The 18,445-nt window shown below is 43.4% G+C and overlaps 1 protein-coding gene across 6 annotated transcripts in view; it reads right to left on the bottom strand.

Annotated features, from left to right (window-relative positions):
- Positions 1-18,445, bottom strand: part of CCDC13 (coiled-coil domain containing 13) — a 110,650-nt gene that overhangs the window by 12,077 nt on the left and 80,128 nt on the right. For 3 of the 6 annotated variants that reach the window (XM_029588327.1, XM_029588326.1, XM_029588325.1), the window contains one exon: positions 7,907-8,061. In XM_029588327.1, coding sequence (XP_029444187.1) covers positions 7,907-8,061 — 155 coding nt within the window. Of the gene's footprint in view, positions 1-2,761; positions 2,821-7,906; positions 8,062-18,445 lie in introns of those variants that run through there. The other 3 variants (XR_003854449.1, XR_003854451.1, XR_003854450.1) reach the window with 3 other exon arrangements.

The raw sequence follows: 18,445 nt of genomic DNA, 5'->3' as shown, positions 1-18,445 counted from the left end.
ACAGCGGCAAGTTTTCCTCAAGGACTCCTCTGTATTTTTCTGCAGTCATTTGTTCCTTCTATCCTAACAAGTGCCCAAATCCCCATCGACGAAAAGCATCCCTGCAGCATGATGCTGCCACAACCATGCTTCATAGTAGGAGTGGTGCTCTCTGGCATAGATCCAACACAGCGCATCACGTAAACATAACACTTTGAGCTCTGGCCAAACAGCTCTATTTTAATTTCATCATGTAGAAAATTCTGCCATGTGACTACAGTATCCTCTGAGTGTTCCTCTGTACACTTCAAAAGGGATTCAGGGTGGGCTTTCTTGAGTAATGGACTCCTTCTTGCCACCCTACCATACAGGTAAGATTTGAGGAGTGCTTGGGATATTGATGTCATATACACACATTGAAAGAGCTACAGGCTTCCATGATTAAGACTGGTCAAAGTTGCCATTGGCCTCTCGGCTATTTCTCTGATCAGTCTCCTCCTTGCTCAGTTAACCAGTTTGGAGAGGCAGTCTGATCTAGGCAAGGTCTTGGTGGTGCCATACACTTTCCACTTCTTAATAATCATCTTGACCATGCTCAGAGGGACATTCAAGGACTTTGCAGTTCTTTTAGATCCATCCCCATGCCTGTGCCTTTTCACAGCTTTGTACAGAAGTTCTTTTGACAGCTCAATGGTTGAGTCTCTGATTTGCAATGCAGTACCAAGCAGAGAGAATCAACAGGAACTGCTGAATTTATCCTGTCATCATGTGACTCAGTATAGGTGGGACCAATTCACTTGCAAGTACACTTTAAATGCCTGCGCGCATGAATTATGGGGGTTACGCGTGTGGCTGGGCCATGAGTGCACCGCGCATTTTCGGAAGGGCCCGGCCACACGCGTAATCCCCGTTACGTGCCGAAGTGCTTGGCCTTTGAAAAGTGGCTAGCCAGAGGGTGTGGTCTGGGTGGGGAGGGGCAGCACAGGGATGGGCCAGGACAGTGCCATTCGATGCTGTCCCAGGGAAGCACACACCAGGAGCCGGCCGGCACGCAGAGATTACCTCTGCTCCCAAGGAGCAGTAAGTAATTGAACAAAAAACACCGTAAGTAGCTAGGAAGGGGTTAGGGGTCGGGGAGGAGAGAGGAAAGGGTAGGAAGGTTAGGTATGGGTATAGGGAAGTTTCCTCCCAGTCTGCTCCTTAATTGGAGTAGACTGGGAGAGAACTGGGGAAGCCGTACTGCCATCGCCACATCTGGCTTTTTAAAATTCCCCCCTTCCTGTGCGCAGAGGAGGCCATCCACCCGTACATGCGCACATGGATGTTAAAAATCCACCTTGTATAGGCACGCGGATATCGTATTTTATAACACGCGCACGTTATAAAATAGCTCTGTCCATGTGCGTGCGCCGGGAACTGCACACACATGAACGCGTGTGTGCGGGTCTTACAATCGACCCCTTTGTGTCTGCTTTTGAAGATGATTGGTTACACCAGAGTTGTAAGTACTTATCGTTGCTAAAGAAGATCAAAAGGGGTGAACATTCATCTAACCTAGCTATTCCATGTTTTTATTTCTACTTTATTTTCTAAGGAATTCTAGAATATATTTTTCTCTTAGCAATTGTGGAGTAGGATGTATGGATACATGGAACAAACACTTTGCAATGAATTTTCAAAGGAGTTACATGCGTAAAAGTAGCATATATCAGTAATTTTCAAAAACTCATTTACAGATGTAAAAACTTTTGAAAATTCAGCCTTATGGAGTAAATTTTCAAAGGAGATCTGTGCATAAAAGTGGCATTTTTCAAAAGTCCAGTTTTACACATGTAAATCTTTTTGAAAATTACCTCCCCTTTCTTTTTCATGTGGCTCATATCTTTTCATTGGTAACTGAAGGCAAGTTACCTTCAGGTACTGTAAGTATTTCCCTGTCCCCAGGCTATAAAACCACAGGGGGCTGTAGACTTTCTATACCCACTGTAATTCAAAGTGAAAGGACATATAGTAGTTCACCAAAAGCACAAGCATAACAATTCATCCAGGTCCATGTCACAGAGGAATTTCCAGGCATGACAAAATATTCAATCAGTAACTTCTTGTATTCTCATTTTCTGTCAAATGTTTAAAACTTTTTTTGTATAACATTTATTATAGCTTTTGTTTATTATAGTTCACTTTTTTTTTTTTTTTTTTAACTTTTTTCACTTAAAAATCCCCCATATATTTCTTAAAGCATCAGAGAAATTTATTTAACATTCCACTTGGTCTCAAAGTGTTCAATTGTATGAGCAGGATGAAGGTCTGCTCTGTGTCCCCGTGGCACGCTCCCAAATACAAGCAAGTAGATTTCCTACATAACAGAAGTCTGGCTATAACAACAAGCGATCGACCGGAGTCCCTGCCACAGCTTGCTGCAGAGCTCCAAGAAACCAGGTTTGTACCGTGAGGAGCCAGACAGGCAGCACCTCCATCCACAGCTTGTGAGTCTTTTTTCCAAACAAAAGAGCACAAGGGGCGCAATATCCAAATAGCTCACATAGCTGCAAAGCATGCAGGCAATTTTACCGCACATACTCGCAGATAATTTCCAAAGAGAAAACTACCCAGGAATTTGCAAACTAGCTAGTGAAAAGTACACCCACCCATTTTCCACCTGCTCTTTGTGCAGGCAGCTGAGGGAGGAAGAGGGATGAATAGGTGTATTTTTTAATATCCCATGTAGCTGTACTGATTTCCTCTCTCCTCCCCACCCCGAAAAAGGAAAATTGGTTCTTACCTGCTAATTTTCGTTCCTGGAATACCATAGATCAGTCCAAACGAGTAGATTTTACATCCCTACCAGCAGATTGAGACAGAGAAGAAAAGGTTTACTGAGGCTATAATACTTAGGCAGTTTGCCAGCTTCAGTCCCTCAGTATGAAGTGTACCCAAGCCAAGATAAGTAAAATTCTAAACTATTTATCACACCCTAGAACCAGGCCCCCATCATCTAAAATGGAGTTTGAAAACACAACCAACGTTCTCAATGAATCCCACACCTGTACGGAATAAATCAAACCTAGAATCATAGCAGAAAATTAAGCAGCCTTTCCAGAAAGAATGGGACTCTGGACTGATCTGTGGTATTCCAGGAACAAAATTGTGCAGGTGAGAACCAATTTTCCTTTCCCTGACGTACCCGGATCAGTCCAGACTCCTGAATTTATTCATCCATGCCAGCAGATGGAGACAGAAAAGTAAAACTGACACTGCTTCATATACCCTGTCACCTGCAGTTCCTCAGTATTTCTCTGTCTCCAGCAAATGGTGGCTGATGCATAAACCTGCAGTTTGTTCAGTGTACCTAGTATTTTTTTCTGTTGCTTTGAGCCTTCCTCCCAGGGGTCAGGGTTCCTTGTGAGGGATCCCTACCCTGTTTGTTTGCAGTGGACGGGCTAGGGATTGGTGAACCTTTTGTACACCCGGTCCAGGGGTAGCCGTGGGGTGCACATCTGGTGGTCTAGATCCCTCCCCTTCACGAGGTCACTTAGGTGACTGTGCTTTAGGCTCACGTTGCTCACTCAGAACTAAACAACTTCAGACCCATATCCATCCTCCCATTCCTTGCTAAAATTCTGGAAAAAGTTGTAAACAATCAACTAAATGAACACCTAGAAAAACATAATATACTGCAACCCTCCCAATTTGGCTTCCATAAATTCTTCAGCACAGAAACACTAATAATCTCCCTCACTGATACCATCCTCAAAGGTCTTGATCAAGGACAATCCTTCATCCTAGCCATGCTAGATATCTCAGCTGCCTTCGACACCATTAGCCACAACATCCTCATTGACCGACTAACTGAAATTGGACTATCTGACATCGCACTACAATGGTTCATCCCATACCTAGAGAACAGACACTACAAAGTCAAAATTGGCAAGAATGAATCCAAACCCATCAAACTAACCCAAGGCGTCTTCCCTATCATCCACATTCTTCAATGTATATATATGCTCCCCTTATGCAAACTCCTAACCGATCTAAGGCTCACCTTCCTCATATACGCTGACGACGTCCAAATCCTCATCCCCATCCCTGAATCCATTACCAAATCCCTCCATCTCTGGGACAGCCACCTCACCACCATTAAGCAACTCCTCAATCACATGAACCTAGCACTAAATACCAACAAAACTGAACTCCTAATAAGCCACAAATCTAATGACTTATTCCTTCCCTTAGCTTCCCCTCACCAAACAAAATCCCCACTTACAAAAGAAGTCAGAAACCTGGGCGTCACACTAGACTGAGGGGTAGATTTACAAACACGGCGCATTCGTGTACTTTTGTTGGCGCTCCAGGCGCAAACAAAAGTACGCGGGATTTTAGTAGATACGCGCGTAGCCGCGCGTATCCGCTAAAATCCGGGATCGGCGCGCGCAAGGCTATCGATTCCGTATAGCCGGCCCGCGCCGTGCAGCCTACCTCCATTCCCTCCCCTCACCTTCCCCTACCTAACCCACCCGCCCGGCCCTGTCTAAACCCCCCCCTTACCTTTGTCGGGGGATTTACGCCTCCCAGAGGGAGACGTAAATCCCCGCGCGCCAGCGGGCCACTAGCGCGCCGGGACGCAACCTGGGGGCAGGTCCGGAGGGCGCGGCCACGCCCCCGGGCCCGCCCCCGAAACGCTACGTCCCGCCCCGAAAACGCCGCGCGGATCAGGCCCGCCCCCTCGACACGCCCCCGACACGCCCCCCTCGGACATCCCCGGGACTTACGTGAGTCCCGGGGTCTGCGCGCGCTGGTAGGCCTATTGAACATAGGCGCACCGGCGAGCAGGGCTCTTAAAATCCGCCCCAATGAGTTTAACATAAAAAAAATTCATAAACTCAACAATAAAAGATTGTTTTTACAAACTCCACGTGCTAAAAAATCTAAGACCCCTCCTTCATCAAAACAATTTCAGAACAGCCCTATCCTATCCAAAATAGACTATTGCAACTCCTTACTTTTAGGTCTCCCAGCAACCTCCCTAAAACCCCTGCAAATGCTACAAAACGCCACCGCCAGAATCCTCACAAACACCAGAAATGACGAACACATCACCCCTATACTAAAAAACCTTCACTGGCTCCCCATTCACCTCAGAATATGCTTCAAGGGTCTCACTCTTGTCCACAAAACACTATACAACCAAAATTTAAACTGGTTCAACTCCTCCTTCCACTTCCAACTCCCCCGAAGATTCATTGGTAAAGTGCCAATAACGGCACTTTACCAATAACCTCTCCCAGACCCGGGAACATGCACTCTCCCTTGCTGGTCCTACCATCTGGAACACAATGCCCCCTGACTTAAGGCTTGAAACTAATACCCAAAATTAAAAACATGGCTCTTTAAGCAAGCCTACCAATAATCTTCACATACTCTCGACGCTGACAACTCAAGCTCCTCCCCTGACAATTCACGTTCCTAAAACTCCTCCTCCCCTTCTACAACTTGCTGACCTTTACAGCTACAATTATTATAGTTACTTGTTCCTTTCTGTTTTTGCTCTCTTAGGTTCCTACCTCCTTTCTCCTCTTAAACTCCTTAGCTGTTCAAATTGTTAAGACATAGTTACTCAAATCGTTAATATGTAATTTCCCTCCATATTTCTTCGGTTTTACTGTAAACCGATGTGCTGTGCAAATGAATGTCGGTATATAAAAGCATTAAATAAATAAATAAATAAATTGTTCTATACGGCTCCAATCCCGGAGGAATTTCCCCATCCTCCAGGGAGTAAGGATCGGCTTCATCATCTGTGCCATCTGGGTCCCTATTGGCATGACCCGCAGCAGGTCTAGACGTACTCTGACGCTTATCCGCAGCACTAAGTATGCAGGAATCCGCCGCCTGCAATCCTGAACTGTTAGGTTTGCCCAGGGCCGCTAACTACGCCTGAAGAAAGGACTGTAGCCCTTGAAAAAATTCCACCCAAGTAAAAGCTGGAGTATCCTTACCTGTGCCCAGTGAGCTACCTTCCCTCACTGATGAATCAGTTAGGGAAGACCCAAAACCAGGCAAAACCTCTGGCAGTCCCCACTCCTGTCCCATTCCCGCATCATGCTGGGAAGGACGGGGCTTAGCAAAATCAGTCGGAGACCTCTCCCTCAGCCTCCAAGCAGCAATGACGCAAGTTAGAGTGGATGCAAGCAGCACAAAGTGTAAGGCGCTTAAGCTTCTTTGCTGCCAGTGCCGTGGATAAACACCTGCTATCAGTACGTCTCCCAGCTGCGTGGCTGCCTGGACAGGGCACCCAAAAACAAACTCTGTCCAATAAGTGTACACTACGGATGCCCAAAATGTAGGCGCCCAATACATGGTTCAGTTAGGTACCTACTTGAGCGCCCACCTGAGCATACACCCAGGCTTGCAAGCGCAAACCGTCAGACACCGATTTGTGGCAGCCTTGTGCGCAAAAAAGTACATGAACACTGCGATGGCTTACCATGCGGCATCTCAGCAAAGCCTGAGAGCGGGGCCTAGCCAAAAAGGTTGCTCAACCCGCTAAGATGTCATGACTCTCCAAGCACCCCAGAGATGGGAATGGATGTCAGATTGGCGCACCGAACTCGGAGACCAGAAGGGGAATGGAAACCCTAAAATTAACTTCCCTTGTCCTTCAACACCGCACTAGGCTTCCTACACCCACTAGACTCTCAGCTGTTTGTCTCTCTACAGCTAAGTTCACACCGGAAAACCAGCTATTGGACCGAGGCACTCTTCTGAGGAAGGGATCTGCAGATAGCACCTCAGGAAAACTCGACTGAAGGAGAGACCCATAAGGTATCACCACAGGAAAGTGGGGCGAATTAATTTCTTTCTTTTCTCGTTCTACAAATTTTTTTCTTTTTTTTTTAAGCAATCCCCAGTAGGAAGATGCATGTCCACCATCTGCTGGAGATGAAGAATACTGGAGGGCTGATGTCAGGGTAGGGCTATATATACAGTGATGCCAGTTTTCCTCGGTCTCCATCTGCTGGTAGAGGTGCATAACCCACTGGTGTGGATTAACCTGACTGAGTGTTAAGAAACACATAGTGCCAAATGCTGCACAGACAAGTACTGGGCTGTGGGAAGCTTGCAGTAACTCAACTGGTTTGAATGGAAGCCACCACAGCCAAGCATAACCTACCTAAGGATGTCTCACAGTAGGCTGCTACGTACAATATAAAACTATACACGAACCCACTAAGGAATATTGAAATACCAAATGAATTAAAGTAAGTAAGGAATCCAATTCCTTATTCAAAGTTTTAGGGCAAAGAAATTTTGAGCAAAAGGACCATTATATCACGAACCAGATTCCAATATCCTTTGTGCATAGTTCATCTACAGATTCATCTTGATTAAACAGACTTTTTTTTATTTATTTATTTATTTTAAATAGTCAAAATCATTTTGTGAACAAAATAAAGTGTTGCTACTTAGCTCAAGCCCAACATAGATCTATGTTTTGAGGGAAAGCTCTGCATTAGGGGATCTGCTGGATCAACAGCCTGAGAGTGTACATTTGATGCCTTGTCGCAGTTGAAAGAAACGTTGAATGTTTAATCAAGATGATATGCAAGTGAGCAGATGATTACAACCCTTAAGGAACTGTACATGTGTACATGGGAATTTCAGTCATATAATATGATGGTCCCATTGCTTACAGTAGGCTGCACCATTTCAGTGACTAGAAATGTACCAGAGTGTACCATGCAAAAATATCAGGTCATGAAACGAAAGCTATAGAACTGACATCATAATATCTAATTGCAGAATGTTCCATATTAAGTTCCCAATATCCACGTCCTACCATTGTAGGATACACTGTACTTTGCAGCTGCTCATCAGGGTGAGGTAGCAGAAGCACCTTTAGAATATTCTGAGGAACATCTTTCCTTACCTGGCCTGCTCCGTGCACTGCTTTTTTGTATAGTCAGATTCTTCCCTGAATCTATCTTATTCTTTTCCAGCTGCTGCTCCAGAATGACAGACTTACGTCGCTCTTCTTGAAGTTTCTTCTCTGCCTCTAGCAGCTTCTCGCTTCCTTCTCCTATCCTGACATTCAAACACAGAGCTGCATTAGGACACTGATAAGAAGCAAGCCAGAAAACATCCAGTAGCCTTAGCTATTTTCTGAAGTTAAAAAAAAAAACCCCCAAAATGGGTAATTGTTCTGAGATAATATTCAAAGGGAAGTTATTGTGTGTGTGTATACTTTCACTTTGAAAATTAGTATAAAGTCTGTGAGTAAAAAGTAGGAGCATACTTTGGTTGGCAGTTATCACCTTACCCTCTAAGTACATATAAAAAAAAGTTTTCTTTCATTGTCCTTTGGTTCACAGTGGAAACCATAACTTAAAGATAAACTTGCAGCAAGCAAAATTAAACAATGAGGTGGCTCTCAGGTATGTACAGGAGATACAGATAAGATACACTTTGCACCAGCACACCTAAAGCAAAGGCATTCCCAGCACACACGTCCCCGAGAAGAAACCAAGACCAAATCCTGAACAGGGATACCTTTCCTGATGGGTTTCCAAAGTTAGAAGAGAAAAGCAGCACAATATCAGATGCACTATTAATCTTTGAATTCTTAATTGTCAGTTCTGTACTTTAATTCAATTGTGTAAGAAAAAAAAACAACTATTCAATCCTGCAGTTTGCTGTCTAAAAATTATTTAGCCAAGTATTCATGGCAATTTATTACTTTCTATTTTTACAATTGCCTGCACTGCCTCTTTTATCTCTCATCAGGAAGTCATCATCCACCACCTCCAGTATTTTCCCGTAGCTTTCTTTCCATCCCCCTACTCAAGTGCCGCACTGATCTCCTGTAGATGAGAAGATAAAGCCTTTGAACAAGCAACAGCCATAAACTGAGAATGCAGCGGGCCATCCTTGTGCTGGGCATCATAAATTACTACTCTAGAGCTTTAGGCAAAAGTCTACAGGAGCAAAACATAGGTTAGAATCCCTGTATCACTGTGTCTCTTTTTAGTATCAAAGCAAAGGTTTCCAAAATCCCCACTTTTAACTTTTGCTGTATTTTCAAACAGCTTTCCTTCTATGTCTCTTGCACTGTAGGGAAAATAACCAAAAATTCATTCTAATTACATTTTACATTGAGAGTGTACACTCAAACTTTGATTAAATGGCTGTAAGTGAATATGTAACAAGTAATAAAATAGTGAAGGTAAATGTTAGCATCTGTGCAGTAAAGCATCTTAGTTACACATGGGGTAATTTTCAAAAGCATTTATGCATGTAAATGAGCTTTTTAAAAATTACCCAAGATTGTATACATAAAAGTACACACAGAAGTGATTACACCAGGGATTGTATATGTACTTTAAAGTGGCATTCCCAGGTTAAAGTTGGGGCAAGGAAATCATTTATGTGCTTACGTTCCAATTTATGCCCGCACAAAATTGACCTGGGTAAAAAGAGGCAGCAATTTATCTTTCAAAAGGGAGTCCACAAGGGGGAAATTTCAAGATGGCGGCATGAATGGATGCATATTCAGCTGCTCCTCCTAGCTTCCCTTGAACCTGTTTTCCTTCTTGAAATATGCCACATAAGAGGAAGGATCGAGGGAGGGTTTTCCCTTCTGAGCCCTCGTTTCCGACGGACCAGTGTTCCGTCTCAGAATATGCTTCCTCCATCACAGAAGTTCGGCTTTGCACCCCATTGGCAGGACCGAGAGAGGAGTCCTGTCTTCACCGGGGGAAGTTTCACTCAGCCTGCTGGATATTCAGCGCCACTACCTGCAAGTACTCAGAGGAACGCAGACTTCGCTGGGGCGCTTGGCAATGACCTCATAGCTGCTGCCCAAGAGGAGGGAGCTGCCATTGTTTCATCTGTTGGGGAAATTACTTTTGTGTCACCTCTACGGTGGGTTTCTGCTACAGATGCAGGATGCGCTGTGGGCGACTCTGGCCCAGAATAGACATCAGAGGGGAGTTTGCCGGTGGCGGTTGCCACTCCAAAAGGTGTCCATGCAGTTTCTCATGTTCCCCCTTTTGTCAAACCTGCAGTGGTCACATTGGACTTGCTTTGGGACCTAATCATTTGGCGATCACTCCCATTGTTTAGAAGTTGTATCCCAGAAACTGGGTATGGTTGCTCAAGATCATCAGAGAATCCTTCACAAACACTCAGAGACATTTCATTCTTCGGGGAAGGAAGTCAAGGATATACAAGCAGTTAATACTTCAATTATTTGAGAGTGCTTTTCTTTATCTAGGAGGTTGGAAGTTATAGAGAATCAATTCAGACATTTGAATTTGAGATTTACCAATTTCCACAAAGTCGTGGGTAAATTACTTCACTTAACATTTATGAAATATTTTACTGAAATCTTGAAAATCCCAGTTGAAAAAATTCCTAACCTCGACAGAGTGCTTTTTCTTCCTTATAAATCGAGTGCCAGTCAACTGCATCACCCTCAAGCTATTGTAGACTTATCTAATTTGTCAACACATTTAGAAAATTCTACTCTTGAAGTGTTTGAAAGGTCTACATTGCTTGTTTCTTTTTTTATATATTCAGGACTTACGTTTTGTGGGTGAAAAGGATAACAAAAGTCATCTGAATAAGACACAAAACAAGTCCAAGAAAAGCAGTAACCTGAATGAGAAAAGCTGGAAAGGTATTAGCACAAATGCTCGTAGTCTGGGCAATAAAACTCCAGACCTGCAAGTCCTAATGGTGGAGGCAGACTTGGACGTTGTTGCTGTCACGGAGACATGGTTCACGGAATCTCATGACTGGGATACGGCCATGCCAGGCAATAACTTGTAAGTAAGGAAAGAAAGGGGGGAGGATAGCTCTTTCTGTCAAAAACAATATCCAAGCAACTGAGCTGCAAGGAACATGGGGTAAAGAAGAAGCACTATGGGCCATCCTAAAAAAAGAATGATGGAGCATCCATTTTTACTGGAGTGGTTTACAGGCCTCTGAATCAAACGGAAGAACTAGCCAGAGATCTGGTTGAAGACATCCAAAAGGTGAGAAAGAAGGGAGAAATGAGATTGTTGGAGATTTTAATCTGCCAGACAGACTGGAGAATGCCTTTTGCAGAATCTAACAGAAGTAGAGAGATAGTGGATGCCCTGCAAGAGGCCCTGTTCAAACAAATGGTAATGGAACCCACGAGGGAGGAAGCTATACTCGATTTAGTGCTCACTAACGAGGATAACGTCTCTAATGTCCAGGAGGGCGCGCACCTCAGCAACAGTGATCATCAAATAGTACGGTTTGATATCGTAAATAGGATACTGAGAAGTCACACAAAGACCTGAGTTTTGCATTTCAAAAATACAGACTTTGCTGAAATGGGGAAGTACCTGGAGGGAGAACTAGAAGACTGGGAGAAATTGAGAAAGGTGGAACAACAGTGGGCCAAACTAAAAGGAGCAATTACCAAGGCAACTAATCTATATGTTAGAAAAGTAAACAAAAGCAAGAGAAATAAGAAACCTATTTGCTTCTCAAAGGAGGTGGCTGATAAAATAAAAGCAAAAAGAACAGTGTTCAAGAAATATAAAGGATCCCAAAGGGAGGAACACAAGGAAGAATATCTGGTGAAACTGAGGGAGACGAAGAAAGTAATTAAGAAAGCAAAATGTCAAGCGGAAGAAAGGATTGTCAAAGAGGTAAAGCGAGGTGACAAAACATTTTTCAGATACATCAGAGAAAGGAGAATGGTCCAAAGTAGTATAGTGAAATTGAAAGATGAAAAGAATCAAGGTGTGGAGAGAGATGGAGAAATGGCAGAAATATTAAACAAATACTTCAGTTCGGTGTTCAATAAAGAAGACCCTGGAGAAGGACAGTCACTAGTTAACAAGAAAATGGAGGTGGGTGGAGTAGACGAAACTCTGTTTACAGAAGAGAATGTATGGGAAGAGCTAGGAAAACTGACAGTGGACAAAGCCATGGGGCCTGATGAGTTTCATCCCAAGATACTGAGGGAGCTCCCAGATGTGCTGGCGGGTCCGCTGCACGACCTGTTCAACAGATCTCTGGAAAAGGGCATGGTGCCAAGTGATTGGAGAAGAGCAATGGTGGTCCCGCTTCACAACAGTGGGAGCAGAGAGGAGGCTGGAAACTACAGGCTGGTTAGCCTCACCCTCGGTGGTGGAAAAAGTAATGGAGGTGCTGCTGAAGGAAAGAATAGTCAACTATAGAGTCAGAAGAATTGCTGGACCAGAGGCAGCATGGATTCACCAGAGGAAGGTCCTGTCAGACAAATCTGATTGACTTTTTTGATTGGGTGACTAAGGAATTGGATCAAGGAACAGCATTCAATGTGATCTACTTGGATTTCAGCAAAGCTTTTGATACAGTCCCACATAGGAGGCTTGTGAATAAAATGAGAAGCTTGGGAGTCAGTGCCAAGGTGGTGGCCTGGATTACAAACTGGTTGATAGATAGAAGACAGCATGTGATGGTAAATGGAACCTACTCTGAAGAGAGAACGGTGTTAAGCGGTGTGCCGCAAGGATCAGTGTTGAGACCGGTCCTGTTCAATATCTTTGTGAGCGACATTGCGGAAGGGATAGAAGGTAAAGTTTGTCTTTTTGCAGATGATACGAAGATCTGCAACAGAGTGGACATGCTGGAAGGAATAGAGAGAATGAGACGTGATTTAAGGAAGCTTGAACAGTGGTCAAAGATATGGCAGCTGGGATTCAATGCCAAAATGTGCAGAGTCATGCATCTGGGGTGTGGTAATCCATAAGAGCTGAACGTCTTGGGGGGTGAAGGGCTGTTGTGCACAGAGCAAGAGAGAGTCCTTGGGGTGATAGTATCTAGTGATCTGAAGATGGCAAAGCAATGTGACAAGGAGATAGCTAAAGCCAGAAGAAATCTAGGCTACATAGAGAGAGGAATAAATAGTAAGAAAAAGGAAGTGATGGTCCCCTTGTACAGGTCCTTGGTGAGGGCTCACCTGGAGTATTGTGTTCAGCTCAGGAGACCATATTTCAAAAGGGACAGAGACAGGATGGAGGTGGTCCAGAGAAGGGTAATAAAAATGGTGGTGGTGGTGTGGGGGGGGGGGGTCTTCATTAAATAACTTATGAGGAGAGCATGAAAGACCTAAATATGTACACCCTGGAGCAGAGGAAGTGCAGGGGAGATATGATACAGACCTGAAAGGTTTTAATGATGCACTATCGACAAACCTTTTCTGGTGGAAAGAAATCAGTAGAACTAGGGATCACGTAATGAAACTCTAGGGAGGACAACTCAGAACCAACATCAGGAAATATTTTTTCAGGGAGAGGGTGGTGGATGCCTGGAATGCCCTTCCAGGGGAGGTGGTGAAGACAGAAATGGTGAAAGATTTCAAAGGGGCATGGGATAAACACTGTGGATCCCTAAAGGCTAAAGGATGGAAAAGAAAAAAAAAGAGTGCATGGGGGTAACTTGCAGATGTGGTGGTTACTACCCTTAACCAATAAGCCTTCATACTGTTGATGCAACTCCATTATTGCTCTCTGCTTTTATGGCAGAGGGAAAAGGGGAATTAGATTCAGACAGCAACCAACAAGGACATCAGATTTTATGGTCTGGGAAAACAAATAAGCATGGGTGGAAAACAAATAAGCATGGGGTTAACTTGCTGGTGTGGGGGTTAATGCTCTTAACTAGGGATGTGAATCGTTTTAGGACGATTAAAATTATCATCCGATAATTTTAATATCGTCTTAAACCGTTATGGAACACAATACAATAGAGATTCTAACGATTTATCGTTATAAATCGTTAGAATCGTGAGCCGGCACACTAAAACCCCCTAAAACCCACCCCCGACCCTTTAAATTAAATCCCCCACCCTCCCGAACCCCCCCCAATGACTTAAATAACCTGCGGGTCCAGCGGCGGTCCGGAACGGCAGCGGTCCGGAACGGGCTCCTGCTACTGAATCTTGTTGTCTTCAGCCGGCGCCATTTTCCAAAATGGCGCCGAAAAATGGCGGCGGCCATAGACGAACACGATTGGACGGCAGGAGGTCCTTCCGGACCCCCGCTGGACTTTTGGCAAGTCTTGTGGGGGTCAGGAGGCCCCCCCCAAGCTGGCCAAAAGTTCCTGGAGGTCCAGCGGGGGTCAGGGAGCGATTTCCCGCCGCGAATCGTTTTCGTACGGAAAATGGCGCCGGCAGGAGATCGACTGCAGGAGGTCGTTCAGCGAGGGTTCCGGCGCCTCGCTGAACGACCTCCTGCAGTCAATCTCCTGCCGGCGCCATTTTCCGTACGAAAACGATTCGCGGCGGGAAATCGCTCCCTGACCCCCGCTGGACCTCCAGGAACTTTTGGCCAGCTTGGGGGGGGCCTCCTGACCCCCACAAGACTTGCCAAAAGTCCAGCGGGGGTCCGGAAGGACCTCCTGCCGTCCAATCGTGTTCGTCTATGGCCGCCGCCATTTTTCGGCGCCATTTTGGAAAATGGCGCCGGCTGAAGACAACAAGATTCAGTAGCAGGAGCCCGTTCCGGACCGCTGCCGTTCCGGACCGCCGCTGGACCCGCAGGTTATTTAAGTCATTTGGGGGGGGGGTTCGGGAGGGTGGGGGATTTAATTTAAAGGGTCGGGGGTGGGTTTTAGGGGGTTTTAATGTGCCGGTTTTGCGATTTTACGTTTTTTTTATTTTTCACGATTTTTCACGATTTTTCACGATATTTTACCCCCCCAAACGGCAACAATACGATTCCCTCCCCCTCCCAGCCGAAATCGATCGTTAAGACGATCGAGGACACGATTCACATCCCTACTCTTAACCAACATGCCCGATACTTTGGATGCAACTCCAACATTGCTCTCTGCTTCAACGGCAAGAGGTAAAAGGGAGTTGGACTCAGACAGCAACCAAGAAGAGCCCTTACTTTGACATTTTCGGAAACTAAGTGAGGGGGGTGACTTGTTGGGTGCAGCAGATGCTACCATAAGCTTGCTGGGCAGACTGGATGGACCGTTTGGTCCTTTTCTGCCATCATTTTCTATATTTCTATGTAAGTCTTATTTTCAAAATTTAAATGCTAGTTTTTTAGGTGCACAAGTCAGAATTTATCCTGATTTAGCTAAGGTCACACAAGAACGATGCAAAGGTTTCATTCAACTGCGCAGAGAAGTTCTTGCTCTCAGTGCTTCGTTTCTTCTACGTTATCCTTGCAAATGTATATTGAAATTAAATACTAATATTTTTGTTCTTTTTGTTCCTGAACACTTAAGGAAGTTTCTAAGTGCTAGGGAGGTGAGCTCAGTATCTAACCCATAGCCTTCCATTGTTTATCCATGATATGTTAGTGGAGTGGTAGTTTACGTGCTGTTTATTGTATAATATAGGATTATTTCTTATGTTTCTTTTTTGCTCCTCTTAATTTTGATTTCTCCCCTTAAATTGTTGGTCTCTATAGAGAGAGGAAGATTTGTTTTTCTAGATTTTTGCATTATATTGAAATACTATCATATCTAATATGTACCTCTCTAGTGGTTACTGTGCAAATGTTTATTCTTTGTATGTATTTTGGAAAATCTCAATAAAAAAGGGAGTTTATAATAAAACAAGGAAAATGGTTAGAGAAAAACAAAGGAGTAAAGGATAAGAGTTTAATTTGTGTATGGACACTGTTTAAAAATAGCATCTTGGAAGCTCAGAACAGATGTATTCCATTCATTAAAAAGGTGGAAGGAAGGCCATACGATTGCCAGTATGGTGAGGTGAGAGAAGCTATTATGGCCAAAAGAACATCCTTCAAAAAATGGGAAAGGGATCCAAATGATCAGGAAATAGCATAATATTAGCAAAGTTAGATGCAAAGCAATGATAAGGAAGACAAAGAAAATTTGAAAAGAAGCTTGTCATGGAAGCAAAAACATAGTAAAATCTTTTTCAGGTACATTTGAAGCAAAAAGCCTGTGAAGGAGTCAGTTAGATCAATAGTTGATAGAAAGGTAAAAAAGGCATTAAGAGAAGAAAATTACACTAGGATGGTAATTTTTTAAACTGGTGCATGGGTGCACATTTGCGCATGTGCATCATCAGCCCATATCCAGGGACATGTTCATTTTATAACTTGTGCGCATCTTATAAAATAGCCTAGCCATGAAAACGTGCCTCTAATTTTAAGTGGGCGTGCACATGGATGCATAAATCCTGCTTCTATCGCATAAGTCAGGGGATTTTAAAAGGGGCGTGTGCCCACACCATTTCTAATTTAGCAGTTCGTCCACCAGATCACCCAGTTAACAGCTAGGTCCTCAAGTCCCCCTGGTTTGATAGCCTACATTCCTCCCTCCCTTTAAACCCCTCAGAAATGGCTCTATCCTTTGCTTTTATAACTTGCATCTCATCCATAGCAGAAATAAATTTACGCATCAGAGGATCTCAGTATACACTGGGGCGTGTAAGTATTTACATGCACATCTCTTGGTCAGGCCTCGAAACACCCACGCCCCGCCCCTTTTTGGAAACTTTTGAGATGTGCACGCAGTGGCATTTATGCATGTATCTACGCACTTTTTAAAATAGGGTCTGCGCATATAAGCTCAACTTATTCATGTATCCTGCAACTGATGTATGCACCAGGCTTTTAAAATTCACTTTTAAATGAACTCTTTGCTTCAGCTTTTACTCAGGCAGATGTAAGGGAGATACCCATGCCAGAAGTGATATTTAAAGATGACAATTCAGAGGAAATGAAACAAATCTTAGTGAAACTGAAAAATGTAATAAGGCAAATAGACAAATTAAACAGTGACAAATCACCTGGACCAGAGGGTATACATCCCAGAGTGCTGAAAGAACTGAAAAATGAAACTACAGACCTACTATTAGTAATTTGTAAACTATCATTAAAATTAGCTTCAGTACCTAAATATTGGCAGGTGGCCAACATAACTACAATTTTTGAAAAGGGTTCCAAGGGTGATCCAAGAAACTATAGACCAGTGAGCCTGATGTCAGCACTGAGCAAAATGGTCGAAACTATTTTAAAGAACAAAATTATTGAACATATTGAGAGCCATAGTTTAATTGGAAAAGACAACATGGATACAGCTATGGGAATTCGTGCCTTACCAATCTGCTATATTTTTTGGAAGGCATGAAGTTGATCCAGTGTACCTAGATTTTCAGAAAGTATCTAACAAAGTACCTCAATGAGAGACTCCTGAGAAAATTAAAAAGTCATGAGATAAGAGGCAATGTTCTATTGCGGTTTGGGTGCTGGTTAAAAGATAGAAAACAGAGAGTAGGGCTAAATGATCAATTTTCTCAAGGAAGAAAGGTGAATAGTAGAGTGCCCCAGGCATCTGTACAGGAGGTGATAAAAAACTGCAGATTATTATAAAATCATTCAAAGTTGTTAAATCACAAGAGGATTGTAAGAAATTGCAGAGAACCTTATGAGACTGGCCATCCAAATGGAAGAAATTTAATCTGGACAAGTGCAAAGAGATGCATGTATAGACGAGCAACCCAAATTATAGCCACATAATGCAAGGTTCCACATTAGGAATCACCATTCAGGAAAAGGACTGAGGCATCATTGTGAATAATATGAGGAAATCCTCTGCTCAGTATGCAGCAGCGACCAAGAAAGCAAATAGAATACTAAGAAATAACAGAGAAGAAAAGGAGAAGAAAATAGAGAATATCATAATGCCTCTGTATTGCTCCATGGTGTTACTGCACCTTGGAATAAGGTGTGCAATTCTGGTCACCGCATCTCAAAAAAATTTATAGCAGAATTAGAAAAGGGTAAAGAGAAGGATGACCAAAATGATAAAGGGGACAGAACATGTCCTTCTATGAGGAAATGTTAAAGAGGTTAGGGCTCTTCAGCTTGGAGAAGAGATGGCTGAGGGGAGATATACTAGAAGTCTATAAAATAATGAGTTGAGTAGAAAGCAAATCTGTTGTTTACTCTTTTAAAAAGTACGATGACTAGGGGCATGCATTGAAGTTACTAGGTAGTACATTTAAAACAAATAAGAGAAAATATTTTTTACTCAACACATAATTAAGTTCTGAAATTTATTGCCAGAGGATCTGGTAAAAGCTGTTAGTGTAGCTGGGTTTAAAAAAAAAAAGGTTGGGATGGATTCCTTGAGGAAATGTCCATAAACCACTATTAAGGTGGACTTGGGGAAATCCATTTTTTCTTATCCCTGGGATAAGCAGGGAACCTGCAAGATACTTGTAACTTAGATTGGCCACTGTTAAAAAATAAAACCTTTGATCTGACCCAGTATGGCAAATCTTATGTTCTTAATAAGGGCATTCCCAGGGAGCAGTTTCACTTTGTGCGGGAAATGCTGTATTCATTGTTGCCCGGACAAAATTATCTAAATAACTCATGCTGGCCAAATAGCTGTCCTAAACTTGTGTGGATAACCAAAACCAATAAATTACCACCAAGTGACACTCTGATCTCCC

This window comes from Rhinatrema bivittatum, chromosome 2 (genome assembly GCF_901001135.1).
Source record: "Rhinatrema bivittatum chromosome 2, aRhiBiv1.1, whole genome shotgun sequence".
NCBI classification, from domain to species: Eukaryota; Metazoa; Chordata; class Amphibia; order Gymnophiona; family Rhinatrematidae; genus Rhinatrema; species Rhinatrema bivittatum.
This window is presented reverse-complemented; position numbering and strand designations above follow the sequence as displayed.